The following is a 19,049-nucleotide window of genomic DNA, read 5'->3' as shown; positions in this document are numbered from 1 at the left end:
ACGACGCAGGTAGCTCAGGCATGAAGTTTAAGAGAGTTAATGAATTGAGTTTCCAACTGGGTTTGATTTGGTAAACAGAGCGGGACTAGATAGACCAGAGATGTGATATACGTGGTATTGTTTTTATCCAATGATGCACTCCTTATTGTGCACTACATACATGGTACGCGATACGTAGATGATGCTAAAGTAGATGGTAGGGTCGAGAAGCCGTGAGAGTGAGTGTTTGCAGAGGACAGTTTAGTTGCCCTTCTCGCCAGAGTTGCCACTCTTGGAAGCAGCGACGAGGCCGAAGATGAAGATCTGGAGGCCAACAAAGGCACCGAGAAGCGCGCCAACACCGATGGTGACACCGAGGATCTTGACATGAAGCATGATGATACGGCGCCAAGCAGCCTTGGAGAAGCTGGACCAGGCGTCAGCGACGCTGGCATAGCCAGGTCCACCGACGACAACAGGCTCAACCCTGCCGTTGAAGGAGCGGTCGAAGGGGATGATGGTGTCCTCGTCTGCGGGGAGGAGGGAGGCCTGGATACGGACGAGAACAACCCAGGCGGGGATGAGCAGGATCACCTCGCCAACGACAAGGATAAGGCTAGCAAGGAGGAGCCTGTAGGAAAGGTTGAAAGGGTCGCTGAACCTTGTGATCTGGAGGGCGTTGATAAGGAGACCGCAGAGGGCAAAGGTAGCCTGGCCAGCGGCCCAGAAGATGAGAGTGGGCTTCCAGGTGGCCTTGAGGGTGGTCTTGAAGGGGGGCAGACGGGACCAGAAGCTGCGGGCAGAGGTGGGGGTGATGACCTGGTGAATCCAGGCGGCTCTGAACTGGACGAGGGCCACGGAGCTGACGAGGCCGCCGACGAAGACGCCGATGCCGTAGGGAAGGCAGATGGAGAAGGCGCCGATGATCAAGGCGCTGAAGATGGTCTGGACGATGAGGCAGGGCAGGCCACGGAAGCAGGCGCGGAAGCCGCCGTGAGATCGGACCAGGCGGAAGGTGGCCCGGAAGGACGAGGTGACGGGCCGGCCGTCAGTACCAGGGCCAGCGACGTTGACAGCCGGAGCGGTGGTGGAGGGGGTCTTGGGGCCGTTGCCGTTGGCGAGGGGCTCAACGGGGAGGGGCTCGTAGGCAGGAGGCTTGTCATCCTCGATCATGGCAAGGAGGGGGAAGACCTTGCTAAAGGTGTAGTCGATCTGGAAGCTGTTAGAGAGGTGGCATGAGGAGTTGAGGGGAGACTCACGAGGACGATGGCGGGGATAAAGACAATGTAGTTGAGGATGATGATGATGTATTCCCACGATAACTGAGGCGACTCCGGGCCGCTGTCGCTGGGGACATGGCCGCGCTCCCAGAGCAGTCTGCCTGCGTGAGAGATCATGATGGCGGATAGAATGAGCGAGGGATGGTTTTATGAAAAAAAGAACAAAAGAGAAAACGATGATGGTGTTGATAGAAGAAGAGTAAAATAGGTGGACAGCCTCGTGTTGATGGAGGATGGTTAGAGATGTATCCGAAGGTGGGCGGCGTTGAATGACCTTTATGGGGTTTTACAGCGAGAGACGCCCATTGTTAGTGGCGCTGCAGGGGGTGTGTTGCCTGGCTGCAGGCAGTGTTCCTACGTAGGATGTGCACAGCCCCAGTGGCCATCCATGATGGATCTACACACCCCATGATTTAAAGATGAAGGGTTAAGAGTACGGATAGATTAGATGTGAATGAGGAGAGGTTTGTTCTTGAATGTTAGTTGAATGAATATGTGATTCTACTATTAATCCATCACTGTGCTTTCATTATGTCTCTTGATTTGCAGCGACTGAAGCTTCCTTGAGTGAATCATTGCTTCGGCCATTGCTGAATTGGGTAATCAGCGAAGGATCTTGAACCTCGTCTTAGGACTTGGAACATGCATTAAGACCAACAATACTAGGCAGTACAGTTATATCTACTGCTTTGGTAAGTAGTTTATTGTAAAAAACACTCGAGAATTACAGTATTCTACTTTTATTTGTCCCTCTTGTCGTTTAATACTGCCACCTCTTTAAGCTCATGTCCGGTGCATCCGCGCTCGCCCTCATCTGCTGGCGCGGCGGGTGTTAGCGTTAAAGACGCGTCGACATTCCAGTGGAGCTTTGAAGCAGCCAATAGCGGGGAATTCAGCCCGTGGCTAGTGGCGCTTGGCTTGAGACGCCTGGACTACAACGTTAGGCGAGACATTCATCCTGACACATGTGAAACAGCAATATCGACCAACAGCTTGTCTTCACTGAGGGTGATGTATTAAATCGAAACATGTCAAGTAATGAATATGTTGGAAGAAGCACTGTCCCACATTGCGTCACTGATATCCATAGGCTGATATAATCTGTAGGCAAGTCCTACCTGAGGCAGATAGAGGCTCTAGGGAGTGCCCCGCAGCGCCTGCAGGGCTGACACCCATGGCCATCACTTGCCTAACTCGGAGCTGTGCTGTCAACCTTGAACCACCACACACAACCTCAAGCTATCAACTCCCACCACCAAAGCCTCACCAACCTCCACCTCTTGGCCATGTCGGCTCCAGAGATACCAAACCTACTCAGCTCACTCCGATCCGCTCGCGGAGGACGTGGTAGAGGGAGAGGTCGAGGCGGACATCACGGCCCCTCGTCCGTCACCCACGATGCCACTATCCAGGGCACCGACACAGACGCCTCGGTATCAAGGCTGAGCGCGGTTGACCTTGGTTACCTCGACGACCCGTATGCTCAGTTCTTTGTGCAGAGCGCCGATGGTCCTCCCGCGAGACGTCTCCCAATCATCAACCGAGGTGCGCTGGCTAAGCTAACGCCATGATGTGCTGAGCTCGACTAAACCGGCCACTTGCAGGAACATATACTCGAACAATTTCTCTCGATACTCTAGTAGATTCTTTTCTCAACGATGATGAGGGCGCTGAATCAGGTTCTTCGCCAAAGCAGATTGTGTCACTAGGTGCTGGCACTGATACTCGTCCTTTCCGGCTGTTTGCATCAAAATCACGGCCCGGTCTGGTCTATCATGAGATTGACTTTGAAGTTGTTGCATCTAGAAAGCTGCGAACTGTGCAGGCTACACCGCCACTGAGAAACATTCTCACGAATATCTCCAACGATACCAAGAGCACCTGGTCAAGTCGACCAGTTTTAGGAGGAGAGTATTATTGTCATGGCCAAGACTTACGGAACCTTGCCCCGCGCAAAGCCCCTATCGCAGACGAGGAGTCCTCTTCACAACCAAAGGAGCAGCCTGAAGTCACTCTACCAGGCTTGCGCAACGATATCCCGACCCTTCTTATTTCAGAATGCTGCCTCTGCTACCTCAGCGTCGCAGAAGCAAGCAACGTCATATCATTCTTCTCCTCCCAAATTCCTAGCCTCGCGACCATCATCTACGAGCCCACGCATCCAGATGACGCCTTTGGGAGGATGATGGTATCCAACCTCGCTGCTCGGCGTATTCAGATGCCGACTCTGGACAAGTACCCCACTCCCGAGGCTCAACGGACGAGGATGAGAGAGGCTGGTTTCGAGACAGTGCACCACATGACGATTGAGAAAATCTGGGAGACGTGGGTCTCACCGGAGGAGAAGCAAAGGGTTGACTTCTTGGAGGGACTAGACGAAGTGGAGGAGTGGAAGCTGCTGGCTGCGCATTATATCGTTGTGTGGGCTTCCAAGGGGAACGGCTTTGGGTCCTGGGAGAGCGTTGGCGGAGGGGCTTAGTCTTGGGAATGAGCAAGAGGGGACACTCGAGTGATCTTGAGGTCATCAATGGCTCAACACGGTGACCATCGTGACGGGTAACCTTGACATGCTCTTGCTTTGTCGTGTACTAAAAGTGCATGGAGCAGCGTGGAGTCTTGGTGATGCAGGCACTAGAAAATTTATGAGACCACGAAATCTGACTATAAAATTGAATGCCCCATCAATACGATGAATGTATAGGGATGATAAATTTGACTCAGTATAATCTGATTCACAGCTAGAGCTCCTTATAAAAGTTTATGGCTGGTTGCGCTACAGTTGACTCGGTTTTCCCAGATGGTGGGCCGTTCTCATTGCTCGATTTACGCACCCTAACGTAGAATAACAGCTTTGGCTAGGCCGAGTGCAGCTTTGGAATTAATACACATATGAATAAATCAAACCGTTTCAATGTTGAATTCCTCTATTAAAAATGCACCTCGTGAACTATCTTAACTATGCCTGAGCCTGTTTACTTAGACGTCGAGTCGAGGGTCAGTGAGACAAGGTGGATACTCGACCATTTTAGGTTTAGCTCGTTGCCCAGCACCCAGCTCAACGAACATTCATCACATCAAGTGAGTTCCGAGTTCCTAGAAAGTGTAAGTTGCTCTTGTCACGATTCATCCCGACTTTTCATAAACCGCACATCTTCTGAATCTCGCTTCATAACAAAGAAACACCCGCCTTACAATCGACAACTAGACTTCAAAATGGCCGACTCAAAAGATAGCAAGGCGTACAAGTATCGCCAGGAGATTAGCCAGATGATGTACGTCTCTGGCGAGACGGCTGAACCCCCCGTCGAGACGACGAGCATCATTGAGGATATTGTCCGCCAACAAGTCATTGAACTCGTACGCATCTATTCCATTCTATTTATACAAATTACTGACAAAATACAGCTCCGCAACTGCACAGAGCACGCCTCTCGGCGTGGCTCCAAGTCAATCGGCATCAACGACCTCATCTTCCAGATCCGCCACGACCAGGCCAAGGTGTCGCGTCTGCGCACTTTCCTCTCGTGGAAGGACGTGCGCAAGAACGTCAAGGACTCTGACGACAAGGGCGCCGACGCAGACATCGCCGCGGGAGACGACCCCGTGGGAGGCGTCGTGGCGGGTGGGGGACCCGTCGACGAGGCAGCCAAGAAGAACAAGAAGGCCAAGGTCGGACTCCCCTGGGAGCCCTCGTCCTACTACAACGTCGAGGTCCCCGAGCGCGAGGAAGAAGAGGATGAGGAAGAAGAAGAAATGAACTACATCACCCTGCAGCGCCTGCGCAAGGCCGACGAGCGGACAAAGGCCATGACCAAGGAGGAGTACGTCACGTGGTCCGAGTACCGCCAGGCATCCTTCACCTACCGCAAGGGAAAGCGATTCCGCGAGTGGGCAGGTTTTGGAATCGTAACGGACAGCAAGCCATCGGATGATATTGTCGATATCCTCGGCTTCCTCACCTTTGAGATGGTCCAGACCCTCACCGAGATGGCCCTCAAGGTCAAGGAGCAGGAGGACCTGGCCAGGGCTCAGACCGGTGCCGGGGCAGGGGCTGGTGGTGAAAACGCTCCCAAGAAGCGGAAGCACGAGGGAGCACTCTTTGACTTTCCCAGCGAGGGCAAGACACCCATCGAACCTCGTCACGTCCAGGAGGCGTCGCGTCGCCTTCAGCAGAGGCCCAAGAAGTCGAGGGCCATGCTTAACGGCACCCGCATCGCCCAGCACACGCCCCTCAACATCTTCTAGGGAGCACTTGCACCCAAATCAACTCTGGATTGGGCGGCGTTACGAGTATTGCATGGTGATTTTTGGTTACGGATGTGACAACATAGGAAACGAGGGTACGGAGCGAAAGGCGCAGGTGTCTGGGGTTTCTCTTTTTCTTCTTGCCTGGCTCTTCTCTAGACTTTCGAATTTCATATAAAATGATTCCATCAAAACCTCTACTTCGTCACCTGTTGTCGTGACTCATGGTAAACGCCCGGCGCCGAACAACTGCATCGTTCTCACACAACCGTGTTCCAACTCTCTGTAAGCTCATGGGTATATCCTCCTCGCTATCACTGTCCACGGCATCCTCAATGCCCTTCTTCTTGCGTAATCTCTCTCTAATATGCTCTGCGTGTCCCCGAATCGTTTGTGTCCGCTGTAGTCCGGTCGTCCTGCTGTTATCGCCCAAGAAGGCTGGTGCCGTGGATACTTCCTCTGCCGGAACCCCGGCTGTGCTGCTCTCGACAGTAGGCACAGATGCCAGGGGTACGTGGTTCAGGTGGGTGCGCTGACGGTAGTTGCTATACTCAGGCTTCTCAAGCAGTCCGCTACGGAAAGCGTTGACCCCCACGAGAAGCTTGACAAGCTCAACAAGCTCCTCGAGATACTCGATAATCTCCATCTGACCTGCAGTACTCGCGTTCCAAGACAAGAATCGCTTCTGCGTGATAAGGTGAGCAACCTGCTGAGCCAATTCGCCATTCTCATCAAACACAGTCGGCACACCACCAGCAGGCGTGTGCGTACCGCTTCGCGACGCCAGCACTTCGCGGACGTGATTGACAAGGCGGAGTTGGGCGAGTCGACTTGATGGAATGAACTGAGGCAAGGGCTGCCATGTTATGAGAGCCTCGTTCACTGAAAAGAGAACAAGCATAATACTGGCAGCCACGTTGCGTCGATACGTGTGGACCTTGGGGTTCAAGTCTTCCAAGATCGAAGAGCCATATTCTTTCCGCAGCTGAACCACATTGTCCATCCTGTCGATGATCTGGTGCAAGACATAGACAATCTCTTTGTAGATTGGCTCAAGCGGCTTGAAGCTTCCCTTGAGACGCGGCTCAGTTGTACAGAAGGGGAGAAACGTCTCTGCCGCAGCCAGTGCACCGCGTGCTTTGCTTCGGGCATGGTTGAATCGTTTGTGAAGTCCTGGGTTTCGAAAGTCGGGCTTTATCGGGCTGTCTAAACCAACTGCCATTGAAGCCTGCATGTTTTGTACCTGTTTGACAGAGGCCGAGAGGGATTCAAGCAGTCGATCCCGCGCTCTGACTGGGAAAAGCAGCATCTCAACGAGAAGAGCGACTGCCCCTCCGATGACAAACGCAGTCAATCGCTTGTAAAAGTTTTCGTAGGCGGTACCAGAACCGTTCATGGCAGCTAGAGCTGGTCAGTACCTCCTTCATATCATATAAATGGTGGGAGACGTACCAAGGGCGACGACAACCATCGTCACCGTAGCCACCATGCCAGCCTTGACGTATTTTGTTCCAAGCTGGATATAGAACGACGGAACTATGCCGACCACCAGAATAAAAACCATGGCCACCCGACTCCCTCTCCCTATCACGTAGGAAAGGTATCCAAGGACGCAGCCAAATATCACGCCAATCAGGCGGATAAAGAAGATGAAGAACGAAGTGCCTATAGCTACTTCAAAGACGAGAATCAGCTGCATGGGCGCCCAGATACCGCGAACCCCCGAATACCAGCCGTTCCAAGAAGCCACGAATGCAGGCCAGCTCACAGAGAAGACAGCAAGAGCGAGCTTGAGAGCATAAGAGATGTCGTCTGAATCCTGAATCCACTCAAGGGCGTCGGCTGCTTTCCCCCTGAACTTGAGAATCTTGCTCTCGTTGCTCTCATTTTTCGAGTCGTTCTCCGGTCTGGCCTCTTCTTTTTTGGGCGTATCTTCTTGGCCCGTCGACCTCTCAGGTTCCGCAAATCTGATCCCCTTTTCTTCGTCCTTTGGGTCTGATTGCTCAATATGTTCGTCGTTTTTCTTATGGTGCGTCTGGTTCCTGGCCTTGGAGCCAGGTGGTGCTTTTCCTCTGCGAACCTCCTTCCGACCTGTCTCTGGGAGGACGAGACCATCGATTTCACCACCAGTTGTCAACCATTGCCGGATATTGATGTGCTTGGGGAACCAAACGGACGATCTATCGTTTCGAGCCTTCCTCTCCTCAACAACCTTTCGAACGTGACGCAACATCTCGAGGATATGCATCGCAGACTGACGAAACGCAAGAACAAAGGAAGAAATGAGAAAGGTTTCCATCCGGGGCATAAAGTCGATGCTGTGGCCAGTTTCGTCCAATGCAGAACGTCGAAGCTCCATCGCACAGCTGGCGTCAAAGTTGGTGATAGCCTCATTGAAGACGTCGATCCTAAAATCCAGTTCCTCCAAATGAATTCCTTTCGGGGCGGGCGCACCTGATGGCAACCTAGGCACATCGTAGCAGTAGGCCAAACATACAATGACCAAGCGTACCGCCTCTTTCAATGAAGCCTCGAACTCTTGAACAGGCTCACGAATTCTCTCCAGGATCGACTCCAACAGACTGGCGCTGCTTGCCTCAATCTCTCTGAGCGGCTTTGCATTCTCGACTCTCCGTAGATAGTCATCAAAAGTGGACATGCGCTTGATACCGCTGGCATCGCTAGCGAAACTGTCGGTTGCCGTAAGATCGTCGTCCTCAGAACGATCGTCGTTTTCCAGGACAATGAACTTGTTCTCGCAAGCTCCGATGACAGTTATAGTGCTCTGAACAAGACTGCTCATGTATGAAGTACTCAAGGGCTTCATGCTACTCGGAGGAAGAGCCGAGATGGAGACTTCATAGTTGACCTCCCTTTGAGCGGCTTTACAACGAGCCAGTCGAGTACGAAGTTTTGCCTTTTTACCCGTCAAGCTGGCGACCGTTGTAAGACCTACTGGGACCGTTGAGGCCCGATAGCGCCCTTGAGCTGGTTTAAATGGATTTGGAAAGCCGTCCAAGAACTTCCGGAAGCGGCCCTTTTTGCGTTTCGGTTTTTCGGGAGAGCTCTTCGCCGTAGTTGTCAGGGTTAGGCCGACTGGGTGCAGGTCTTGTTGTGAATTGCCGCCGGGAGTAACAAACCAATGGGTGGCGCGAGTGAGAGTATCCATTGTTTCGCATAGAGCATCGATGGCAGAGAGACCGAGAAAACTACTCGACAACTCAGGAAACATGGACATGTTGACCACCACGGTAACACCGCCACCAGCAAGGAGTGGGTAGAGCACATTGGTGAAAACAGTCAAGGTTACCTCATGAGCGCCCCCAAGGAGTACGATAATACTGGCAATGAGTAGGAAGGCGACGAATAAGAAGACACGTGGACTCGAGGATCTCACGTAGCCATGGACCAGAACGGACACGAGCAGGAACATTGCTCGGATGGCATAGGCGGCCGGTTCGTTGCGTTCGAATACGAGGCTTGATAGGAAGAGGCCAAATAGGGACCACCCAAGTCCTAACAAAGAGCCTAGCAGAAGCATCAAAAGAGACTCAATCATAGTGCCCATTCGCTGACCAGGATGAGCAAAGACGGTAGCCATCGGGGCCAGAAAGGTCGAAGGGCCGAAAACGGATACAGCCTTGGGAGTAATGACAATGATGACAGCAGCGGTACATGCAATTGAGCATTTCACGATGCGTTGCCACAAGTCATTGGCTTGGTAGTCGCCCCAGATGACTGTAATCAGCCTCCGGAGGCGCTTGGTGAAGGCTTTCATGTTGGTTCTCTTCGCAATGACGATGTTGTCGGTGAGGGTGTTGATGTTGGTGAATTTGCGTGAGAGGCGAGTGTCATCCCCTCGACTTGAGTATCGACGCCTCGAGACTCGCGTCGTCGTCAGAGATGGGAGGAATTATCTGGACATAGAAAGCCATGCAGAAGAGAGGAAGGGTCCTGGGGAGCGGCGAGGTGGTATCGATTGAGGAAGCGGAGCACGATGGGCAGTAATAAAAAAAAAAAACAAGATGGTCGATGCGTTGGGCGGGAATTCAGCAGGATTAAATCATGAGAGTAATGCCAGACAGCGGGGGCAGCGTCTCTTGGTGTCTTGGGTTTTCGTGTCTTGGGCTCAGGTTCATGTGGAGGGAGGACGAGGGACCCCTGCGAGACTCGTCATAATGCGCCCAAGGTTATGGGCTAGGGAATTGACCGGCTCTTGGATATGGGTTGCGAAGGTTCTTGGCTTGTGAGTTGTCAATATCGCGTCGCGTCTGGTGATGTTGGAATGAGAGGAGGAGGATGAAATGGATTGGTGAGGGGAGGGGATCTCCAAAAGAGGAGAGATAGCACACGATCACGCTACGGCAGACGGAGGAAGGCGCGTGTGACTTGGTTGTTGAAGGCAGGAACCCAGATGAAAATAAACGTATCGGTACGGGAGCAAGCAGCTAACAGTGAATAAGCGTCTGGGTAATCAAGGCTATTCTAGCAATTGAATTAACAATATAAGCCTCTTCGGCAACAAGGAAAGCCAATTCCAACACTTTGCGGGGAAATGGCAGTCGCTTTTCGACACGAGCAAGATGCAGATCCATTGCGATGCAGATGCAGATGGTGGAGAGTTGCGACTTCCGGCCACTGGAGTTTGGGGTTCTCCAGGGTCTCCAACGGGTGGCCTTGCAGCCCCTCAGTGGCTGACCCCCTCCAAATCACCGCCCAATCAGCTGCCGTCGCCTCTGCAGCCTCCTATCCTTCCCGCTCCCAACGTCCAACTCCATCGGTTCCGGCGCATCCATCCCGCTATCACGAGCCTCACCTCCCGAACCGCATTCCTCCTTGATCGAGCTTCAGCCTCGCCCATCTCCACGATGCTCTCCTTCATTCTCATCCAGAACCGACAGTGAGTTTACCCCCAGCCCCAATCCCCATGACCAGCACACGTTGCTGACCTCTTTCCAGGGGCAAGACCCGTCTAGCCAAGTGGTACGCCCCTTTCAGCGACGAGCAAAAGATCAAGCTCAAGGGCGAGGTGCACCGCCTCGTGGCGCCGCGCGACCAAAAGTACCAGTCCAACTTTGTCGAGTTCCGCAACAACAAGATCGTCTACCGCCGCTACGCCGGCCTCTTCTTCTGCGCCTGCGTCGACACAAACGACAACGAGCTCGCCTACCTCGAGGCCATCCACTTCTTCGTCGAGGTTCTTGACGCCTTCTTCGGCAACGTCTGCGAGCTCGACCTCGTCTTCAACTTTTACAAGGTCTACGCTATTCTCGACGAGGTGTTTTTGGCTGGCGAGATTGAGGAGACGAGCAAACAGGTTGTGCTCACGCGGTTGGAGCATCTGGACAAGCTAGAATAAGAGCGAGGTGGATAGTGTTGGTGCGGAAGGAGACGATAATGACCGGAAACTCGGTCGTGATACCCCTTCAACCTGAAACAGGGAGTTTTTGTACATCACCGGGTGGCAGACAGGAGTCTTGGCGTTGGAAGAATAATTCATCATCTCGTTAATATACCACCACAGGTAACTTTTGACTAACTCAGTTTCTGCTTCCTTTCGCTTTCATACTCGCATTACTCTTGTCGACCAAGCATGGCCACTTCCCATCCATATCCGTCCTCTAATGAGTATCACTCCCCTGAATCAACGCGACGGGCCTGATTCAGCTTTCTCGCCGCAGTGGGCGATCTCTCCATCGTCGGCCGTCACGGTGATCTCAGTCAACGAACTCGAATCAAGCGATGCATCGGTGCCGACATCATGGGGTGAATCGTCGAGGTCTAAGACTAGGCTCAATGACGGGAACAAGGTCGGAGAGCGCATATCTGGGGTGTTGTTCTCGAGATAGTACCAGAGGATTTCGAACTTGTCCACCGGCATGGACTTTCGTCGTTTCGGTGCCGGCTCCTCTGACTCCTCCGGCTCTGACTCCTCTGGCTCCTCGTCCGGCGTTTCAATGCTGGGAATTGGGATGTCCCTCGTGGGCCAGTTTTTCAAAGCCCACGCCAACCGGGCCCTCTCTTCTTCGCCATCTTCGTATTCCTCCCTCTTTCTGACTCTCCCACTGACATTACTAAGTCCCGAGCTCTTGGCATGGTTAGTACTAAAACGCGAAAGTGAAGTTAGCCAGCTTACCTTGGGTGTGTGCCATGTGTTGGTAGAGTCATCCCACTGTTCACACCGAGCTGCTTCTTGACGGGAATCTCGACCTTTCCCTGTCGCCTTCTTGCAGTTGGACTCGGCGGTGTAGTCTTGCTTCGAGTCCATGGTGGTTGTCGATGCGAGACTGATGAGATCGGGGCGTCGTGGAAAACCTGGAGAAGGACTGGGCTGGGTGTATATAATGTGCAAGGGGGAACTTGAGGGTATGTAAAGTATGATATGCCGGCTTGAACGTATATATAGGCAAGATGAAGGGAAATCTGGGAAGAGTCGCCTGGTACGTTGTGTGCTGAAACTGCAATCCCTGTGATGATATCAACTTGTTGAAGGAGGGAGAGGAAGGAGGAGAGATCTGGCTTCAAACTGGGCCATTTGATGGCCCCTTTATATATACGATGGGAGTCCCAAAATGGGATATTTCATTTTCATCTTGTCCTCACTTTCTTGACGGTGAGGGGCAGAGCTCACTGATATGCTGCCAAATAAGGCGACGGCGGTTCGCCATCAAATTACTCTTGACCGGCCGGCCATCACTGGCAGCAATCATGAAGACGCATCACTGTCTGAATAGAGCAATAGAGCAATCAAACAATGATTCATTATGCATATAGCGGTGGCATTCAGTTCCGGGTGTCTCTTCTTTCTTGTTTGCACTCTCGTTTTCACGGTCTATACACTTGTCGTGTAAACAGCATGGCTGCCAAGATCATGAACGTGCCGAGTCTTTAATGCGGAAAGTTGTCATTAGCTATGCTTTGGTATATACATCAACACTGGTAGCTCCCATAGCAAGGTCCTTTCCTGTGAATGCTTTGCGTACCTCTACGGATTCAACATCATGATGCTGGGTCCGTCTCAAGCTCACTGCCAAATAGCCGCAAGGCCAGCACTGAAAGGCATGGATGTGATGCTGAATCACGGGATGACGCTGGTTACACAAAGTCTTCGCATCACAGGCAATCTATCACTTCATCACATGTCTCTTTCTAAGTGTCATTTCCCATCCGCTTTGTAGTCGATTAGGAGACATTGTCCCGCCGTATCTGACATATATCACAAGAGTCACATCCGAAGCGCAAACACACTGTGAAATTTGCGACTCTGAACCAAATCTGATCTGTTCAAGCTGATGGGGAAGGATGCCAACGCCTTGGGTGTCACAATGGCCATGTCATCCCCAGCTCTCTTGCTTAGGGGTTCCTCATTCAGATGAAGCCAAGACATACTCAAGGTTGACATTGCACATCCAAGGTTCTGCTTAAACCAATAATCTCTTCAAAACAAACTCCATGGTGCCATACATAATTCAAGAAACAACATATCCCGCGTCACCGCTTCTTCAACGCCGCAAACCTCCTCTCCAAGTCTCCGATATCTGGGATCGATCCCTCAGGCTCCTTCCGCGACGCCGCCTCGGCCTTCTTGCTCGGTTTCAGCTCCACAGATCCCAGCGTCACCTTGGGGTGCACGTTATCCGTCGTCATCCGGGGTGGCGTCACCGTGAGCGGACTGGTAGGACCTCCGCCGCTGAGCTTCTTGACCGGTGTGTTTAGGACTGGATCCTTGGGCTCCGCTACCAGAGGCGCCTCGAGGACTTTTTGCTTCTGCCCACCCGAAGGCTTGTCTTCATCGTCTGCTGCTTCGTCGTCGTCGTCGAGGAGCTCTGGGGGTGGCGAGACCGTTTCCCGCTTGGGCCAGTCGACGCCGTAAGCCTTGGCAATCTCCTCCAGGTACCCAACCACAAGCTCCTCCCGAGGGGGCGTGACGCTCAGCTTCTTGACCACCTTCTCGTTGACCTTGCCTTCTGTATTCTCCGTGGCCGACATGACATATTCCTTGCCGTACTTCTCAGCCAGCAGCGTCCTCACCGTTCCGAGCTCTTTGATCTCCGTCTTGGGCGCCGCGTAGATCAGACTCTGGATAGCCTCCTCCAGTCCTGGGTCGACCGTGTGTCCCTCCATAAGCCCCGCGCGCGCAAGCAGCAGTTCGCAGTAAAGCTCGAGCATCTCGTGTAGCTCGCTGGTGATGTCGGATCGGATGATATTCTCGACGCGGATGCGGGCCGAGTCGATCTTGCCGGCCTCGAGGAGCTGGGCCATGGCCCTCCGCTGGGTCTTGCCGAGCTGCTCATCTCGCTGCTGGACCATGCGGAGGCGCGCGATGGTGAGCTTGAGCTGGACCTTGAGCTTGGTCTGCGACCATGGGCGTCAACATCGGTACCTCGTCGCTGGGCGGCTGTCGCATCATGACAATGGATCCATGGCGGGGAAACGTCCATGTGGGGTGGCTTAGAGAGGGGGACTCACCAGCAAAGAGGCACCAGGCGCCATGATGAACGAATAGGAGGGAAAGAAGAGAGGAACTGGGGAGAGATTGGGTTACAAGAGAGGGAGGGTATGTAGCGCCGGTGCGGGTATAAAGTAGAGAGAGTTGGAGAGGGTGGAGGGGGAAGAACTGGAGCCTGGAACTTACAGCAACAGACAGCCCAGCCCAACTGTGTCTAGCGCAGGCTCCAGCTATGAGCTCATTCCCGCCGTCTCGGCCCCACCAAAGCTTCATCCAACGCCTCGACCATGAACTATCCCAGGCAGCCTCATAACTTATACAACAGCCGCCATATAAGACGCGTCACCTTGTTCGTAGACCACATTTTGTTTTTACAAATCACGGCTGCTTCTGTCATTATTAACCCCCCCCAAAACATGGGGAGCCTGCCCAGTCAGTCTATCTTTGTTGGAGCAGCTTGTCAACTGGCTTCCACACCCTAGGTAGCCAAGCCCATCCCATCCCAAATTGTACACGTCTCTCCGTGCCTACACAAAGCCATGATATGTATAACCTGCCCGTCCCAGGGGCTGTCGCACAGCTCCAGATAACCTCGAAACCGAGGTCCTTCATCGCCATAAAACGCCATGTCCCGATCCCACAGCCGCGGGTTGCCTGCTTGCTAGCACACCTGCTGCTCCTGTAGCAAATATTTCAAAAAATGGCGTCGTAGTTGGTACACTCCCTCTCTACCGGGGACTTGCAGTCATTGCTGGAATCTGCATCCTTCTACTCCATGTCGGCGTCCTCTGCAACTGGCGCCACACCATCAATTGCCTCGCCCGAGAAGACCTGCTTGCCTTCGTATGTCACGCGGCGCCATCCGCACGCCTCCTTGTCGTCCTTGATCCACTCCATTGTCGGGAAGTAGTGGTCGTTCTTCTTCATCGTAATCACCCATGGCACGCAGTCAAATGTGACTGCCTTGAGTCGGAAGTCTATATCCTTGTTAGCTTGTTCATCCTTCTTACTTCATCAGGGGTTTACTCACAGGTGTTGTCGGGGATCTCCCGGGTCGCGGCGATGAACGAGTCCAGATCGGGCGTCGAGGTGCCATTGACATGTGTGATAAAGTTGGTCGGGGCAAGACCGTACTGGTAGGCCGGCGAGCCGCGAATCCTACTTGATACGTAGACCTCGCTGTGCAGCTTGCTGATTTGCTGTCGAACAGCCTGGTGAGGCCTGTGCAGGATGGCACCACAGAATGAGACCGCATGGTCCGTCTCCACGTCATCTGCCGCGACGGTAGGCAGCTGGAGATTCATCTCCTCGCACTCACGAACAATGACGGCGTCGAGGACCTCGTGCGAGTACATGACATCAAAGTCAGAGATGGTCGTGCACATCTTGCCGTTCAGGGTCAAAACAATGTCTCCCTCGAGCAGCGAAACTGGGTGGTTGACACGCTCAAAAGCCCGCTTGCTGACCATGAACAGCTGGTGGTGAGATCGGTTGGCCTGGGTCACCTTCTTGATCCATTCGTTGGACACGCCCATGACAGATGCCTGAGACATCTGAATCGACCTAAATTCGACCGAGAGAACGCGAAGCTGGGGGGTGATGCCCTTCTGGATCGACTCCACAACCGGGAGGAGAGTCTTGGTGCCTAGACCAAGGTAGTACTCCTCGTCGCGTTGAGAGCATGGCGACCGCTCGCCAAGATACGACAGCCACAGAGCCTGGACCGTGCCGTCAGGGGCTACAAGCACACCACTGTTGCAAGATGAGCCCAAGTTGCTGTCAATCGTAATGGCATCAACGTTGACGGCACGGTATCGGGGAGCCCCCGAGTTGGCAGGGATGGCTACCGCTGTGATCTCAGTGACGTTGGTAGAACCATGCACAACGCGGCCGATTCTGTTATAGCCAAGGAAGTAGGTCTTGGCACCCTGGGTAAGGACTTCGTTGCTCAGTCGTGCGCTCTTCACGGGCGCATCAACCAGCGAAGTATCGTACTGAATAATGGCATAATTCTGGAGAGGATGGAGGAAAACCACCTTGCCGTCCACGATGATGGAGTCGGCGATGGTCACGGTGATGTCGCACAGATCGTAGGGAACAATGGCTCTGGAAATCAAGACCAGACCCTTCTCAGCATCAATGACCAGACCCATGCCCCAGCGTCGGTTCTTGGGGAAGCCATCGAGCTTCACAGGCATGGTACAGTTGATGTGCACAAAGCTGCGAATAAGATCGGCGATACCTGGGTGAGGCATATGATCCAGCTCGATGAAGGAGGCTGATCGACGGACAGGGGGTACGGGAGGCAGGGGGTCTCCCAAGTCGGTAAAATCCCAGACGCCTGTCTCATCGTTTCGAACTGCCAGCTTCATCTTGGAGGCCCAGTGGCGGTCAATGTAGACAACAGTCGTGTTGAGGGTGTGCAGGTCACGTAGATGCTTGTAAGTGACCACCACCCTGGCGCGGTCAGGGATACCCTTCATCACCTCGATGAATGTCTTCAGATCCGGCACCTTCTTGTGATCAACAGTCTGAATGATCCAGCCATTGTCAGCATTGTCGAATCGGAAGGATCCAGCAGACTCGCAGACGAAGACGCCCTTGACGGCGACAGCATAGAGTCGAGCCTGCTGGTAAGAGAGGTCATGGAAACTGGCACCCGCCACAGAGACGAATCGGTCAGGGGTGATGCTGTGAAGATCGCCAACCTGAATATCCACCTCCACATCCTGCCCACCGCGCTGAAGATGGAGCTTGATGGTCTCGCCAACGTTGGAATCCAAGATATCATCCAGTCGGATAAACTGGCTGATGAGCTCACCGTTGACCTTGATGAGAACATCACCCTCCTCAATCTTGCCATCCGAGGGGCCCTGGGGGAGGACGATCTCGGCCACAAGCATGTTGGTCACGGTTGGGAACTCCTTGCGCATCGCCGCCTCCCACTCGGGGCTCAGACCCAGCCTACGGCACTCGTCGAACGGCTTGAGAAGGAACTGGCACTGGATATCACCACGGGTGACGGGCTTGCCAGCTTGGATACACTGAAGCGCCCGTAGAGGTCGGTCAAGGGGGAGGAAGTAATCGGTGGAAGCGCCATCAGATCGACCGCCAGCCTGCAGGGCGACTGCGCTGCCATCCTTGTTGACGACTGGACTGCCTGAACTTCCTCCACTGGCGGCGGCATTGGCCTGGTAGTAACACGTGTTGAAATCGCTGTAGCCTTCGCCGTATTCGGGCGCGTTTCGATCGAGACGGCTGATGACACCTGACAGGATACTGAGCTTTTCTCCAGCATCGTTACCAACGACTCGAATCTCGGTGCCAACTATAGATGGACGTCAGCGTGTCTCGTGACCAAGTTTTCTCGCCACAGTTTACCTTTGGCGAGGTCTGGTCGCAATTCTAAGCCATCGACGTGCATGTACTTGATCGCCTTGGGATCGTATCGTAGAATGCCAAAGTCGTGAACGGGGTCGCGGTAGACGGGGTAGCAGTCGACCTCTTCATGGTTGTCGAAGACGAGGTGGCCCCAGAAAGGACCAGCGCCAACAACATGGCGGTTGGTCAAGATGTATCTAAAGCGTCCGTGTCAGCTTCGTCCCTGTCGCGTCATGACAACAATGCGCCACTCACCCTCGTTCAGAGTCAACAACATATCCTGTAGCCTCGCTGGTCAAGGAAGGGTCGGTGTCGAAGGAGCAGGTCTGGCAAAAGCGAATCGAGACGACGTTGCGAACCACCTTCTGGATGGTGTCCTGCCATTCACCAAGACTCCCTGGTGTTCCAATATACATAGCGGCGTGGGGATGAAGGTCGTCGGTGAGGTCGGAGTGGTCGTCGAATTCAACAATATCGGGTGTGTTGTCATCAGGCGAGAGCTTTCCGTTGACTGCTCTCTTGGCCGGGGGGACCTGGTCGGGCGAACCCGGGGCCTTCCTCTTGGCCCTTGCCGAGGCCGAGGCGCCGTTCATGACGAAAGGCCTCTTGAGATCGTGACGGGAGACGAGACGGCGGCCGCGAGCAAAAGCACGGCACTGAGGACGGGATTCGAGTGCTCGAAAGGGGACGGGGACGGGGTGTCGAGATGTTCGGCCTGGGCCGCAGACGGGGCGCAGGGCCAAGGGTCTCAGTGACAGGGTCGGGGTCCGGCGCGAGAGAGGGCGACAGCGCATCCAGAGCAAGCTGGGAAGCGCAGATGGGGAGGAGAGGAAATGATGGAAATAAAGAAAAAAGGATTGAGGATGGGGGTTTAGCAGCGCATGTGATGGACGACCAGGCTGAGATCTGGGGAAAAAATATGATGCACGTCTTTTGCCTTGGCTGCTAACAGTGGCAGTGGGTGTGGATCAGGAGGATTATTCAGGCTGCATGGCTGCTGCTGTTGCTACGCTACGTACCTTGAGGTGCCTACCTAGGTACGTAAGAGCCAGGTCCCTAGGTGTGTGTGGTGGAGGGACTGGGAATGGCGAGTTCACAAGAGTCATATTCTAGTTCTGCAACTATTCACGCACACAATAAGAAAGGTAACAAAGCATCTCCATCCGAGGATCCGAGGCACTATGCTATTGTCCTCGTACGAGTCCTTCTGACAACCAATATGCACGTAGCTTGCAGCTCACAAAGAACACCGCCTTCCCAACTTTTTATGTCCGCCTCCCACTAGCTCCGCCGCCCTCGCTGCAGAGCCCACTACACTACAGGGGAAATGACACCCAGAGCCCGCTAGACCAGGCGCTAACCCCAGCACACCTCTGCCGGGCCCTGGCCTAAAAACCAGAGCCCGCCAACAAGGTTGTGCCTTATGTAAGGCAACGCCATCGTGCATATGCACTCACCCATTCCCCGACCGCCCAGAGGGTGTGGACGCCTCAGCCAACCAACTTCAACACCAACAGAGGCATGACCAGTCACTCGGGGCATGAGAGGGTGGGCGATTGAGACCTTTGTCCCGCTTTTCAGGTTCGCATTTCTCTTCTATCAAGGTTCAAACAGGTGAGGTTGAGGCGCTTGTGCTCATGTATGTCTCATCCGAGCTCTATCACGCTTCTATAATGCAACGCTTCGACTTTTAAATGATGCACCTGACCCTCCAA

The 19,049-nt window shown here is 53.7% G+C and overlaps 7 protein-coding genes across 7 annotated transcripts; 3 read left to right on the top strand and 4 right to left on the bottom strand.

Moving 5' to 3' along the window:
• Nucleotides 1-240: 240 nt before the first annotated feature.
• Nucleotides 241-1,376, bottom strand: NCS57_00246200 (uncharacterized protein; the record flags this gene model as incomplete). Its single annotated transcript, XM_053052493.1, has 2 exons — nucleotides 241-1,191; nucleotides 1,239-1,376. 2 exons carry the CDS (start codon nucleotides 1,374-1,376, stop codon nucleotides 241-243), a joined length of 1,089 nt encoding a protein of 362 aa, XP_052917739.1.
• Nucleotides 1,377-2,545: 1,169 nt separating this feature from the next.
• On the top strand, nucleotides 2,546-3,738 carry NCS57_00246100 (Leucine carboxyl methyltransferase 1; the record flags this gene model as incomplete). The annotated part of the gene is made up of 2 exons (XM_053052492.1): nucleotides 2,546-2,804; nucleotides 2,864-3,738. 2 exons carry the CDS (start codon nucleotides 2,546-2,548, stop codon nucleotides 3,736-3,738), a joined length of 1,134 nt encoding a protein of 377 aa, XP_052917738.1.
• Nucleotides 3,739-4,472: 734 nt separating this feature from the next.
• Nucleotides 4,473-5,504, top strand: NCS57_00246000 (uncharacterized protein; the record flags this gene model as incomplete). The annotated part of the gene is made up of 2 exons (XM_053052491.1): nucleotides 4,473-4,616; nucleotides 4,665-5,504. The coding sequence occupies 2 exons, from the start codon at nucleotides 4,473-4,475 to the stop codon at nucleotides 5,502-5,504; spliced, it is 984 nt and encodes a 327-aa protein (XP_052917737.1).
• A 205-nt stretch (nucleotides 5,505-5,709) lies between these two features.
• NCS57_00245900 (uncharacterized protein) lies at nucleotides 5,710-9,282 on the bottom strand (the record flags this gene model as incomplete). The annotated part of the gene is made up of 2 exons (XM_053052490.1): nucleotides 5,710-6,905; nucleotides 6,957-9,282. 2 exons carry the CDS (start codon nucleotides 9,280-9,282, stop codon nucleotides 5,710-5,712), a joined length of 3,522 nt encoding a protein of 1,173 aa, XP_052917736.1.
• Nucleotides 9,283-10,291: 1,009 nt separating this feature from the next.
• Nucleotides 10,292-10,863, top strand: NCS57_00245800 (AP complex subunit sigma; the record flags this gene model as incomplete). Its single annotated transcript, XM_053052489.1, has 2 exons — nucleotides 10,292-10,404; nucleotides 10,464-10,863. Exons 1-2 carry the CDS (start codon nucleotides 10,373-10,375, stop codon nucleotides 10,861-10,863), a joined length of 432 nt encoding a protein of 143 aa, XP_052917735.1. The 5' UTR covers nucleotides 10,292-10,372.
• A 2,132-nt stretch (nucleotides 10,864-12,995) lies between these two features.
• NCS57_00245700 (uncharacterized protein) lies at nucleotides 12,996-13,997 on the bottom strand (the record flags this gene model as incomplete). The annotated part of the gene is made up of 2 exons (XM_053052488.1): nucleotides 12,996-13,859; nucleotides 13,974-13,997. The coding sequence occupies 2 exons, from the start codon at nucleotides 13,995-13,997 to the stop codon at nucleotides 12,996-12,998; spliced, it is 888 nt and encodes a 295-aa protein (XP_052917734.1).
• A 724-nt stretch (nucleotides 13,998-14,721) lies between these two features.
• NCS57_00245600 (uncharacterized protein) lies at nucleotides 14,722-18,221 on the bottom strand (the record flags this gene model as incomplete). The annotated part of the gene is made up of 4 exons (XM_053052487.1): nucleotides 17,590-18,221; nucleotides 17,335-17,531; nucleotides 14,984-17,281; nucleotides 14,722-14,930 (listed from the first exon to the last, which is right to left on the bottom strand). The coding sequence occupies exons 1-4, from the start codon at nucleotides 18,126-18,128 to the stop codon at nucleotides 14,722-14,724; spliced, it is 3,243 nt and encodes a 1,080-aa protein (XP_052917733.1). The 5' UTR covers nucleotides 18,129-18,221.
• Nucleotides 18,222-19,049: the final 828 nt, after the last annotated feature.

The sequence above is a fragment of the Fusarium keratoplasticum genome, chromosome 2 (genome assembly GCF_025433545.1).
Source record: "Fusarium keratoplasticum isolate Fu6.1 chromosome 2, whole genome shotgun sequence".
Lineage (NCBI taxonomy): Eukaryota > Fungi > Ascomycota > Sordariomycetes > Hypocreales > Nectriaceae > Fusarium > Fusarium keratoplasticum.
The sequence above is the reverse complement of the archived record's forward strand: the minus strand, read 5'-3'. Positions and strand labels throughout refer to the sequence as shown.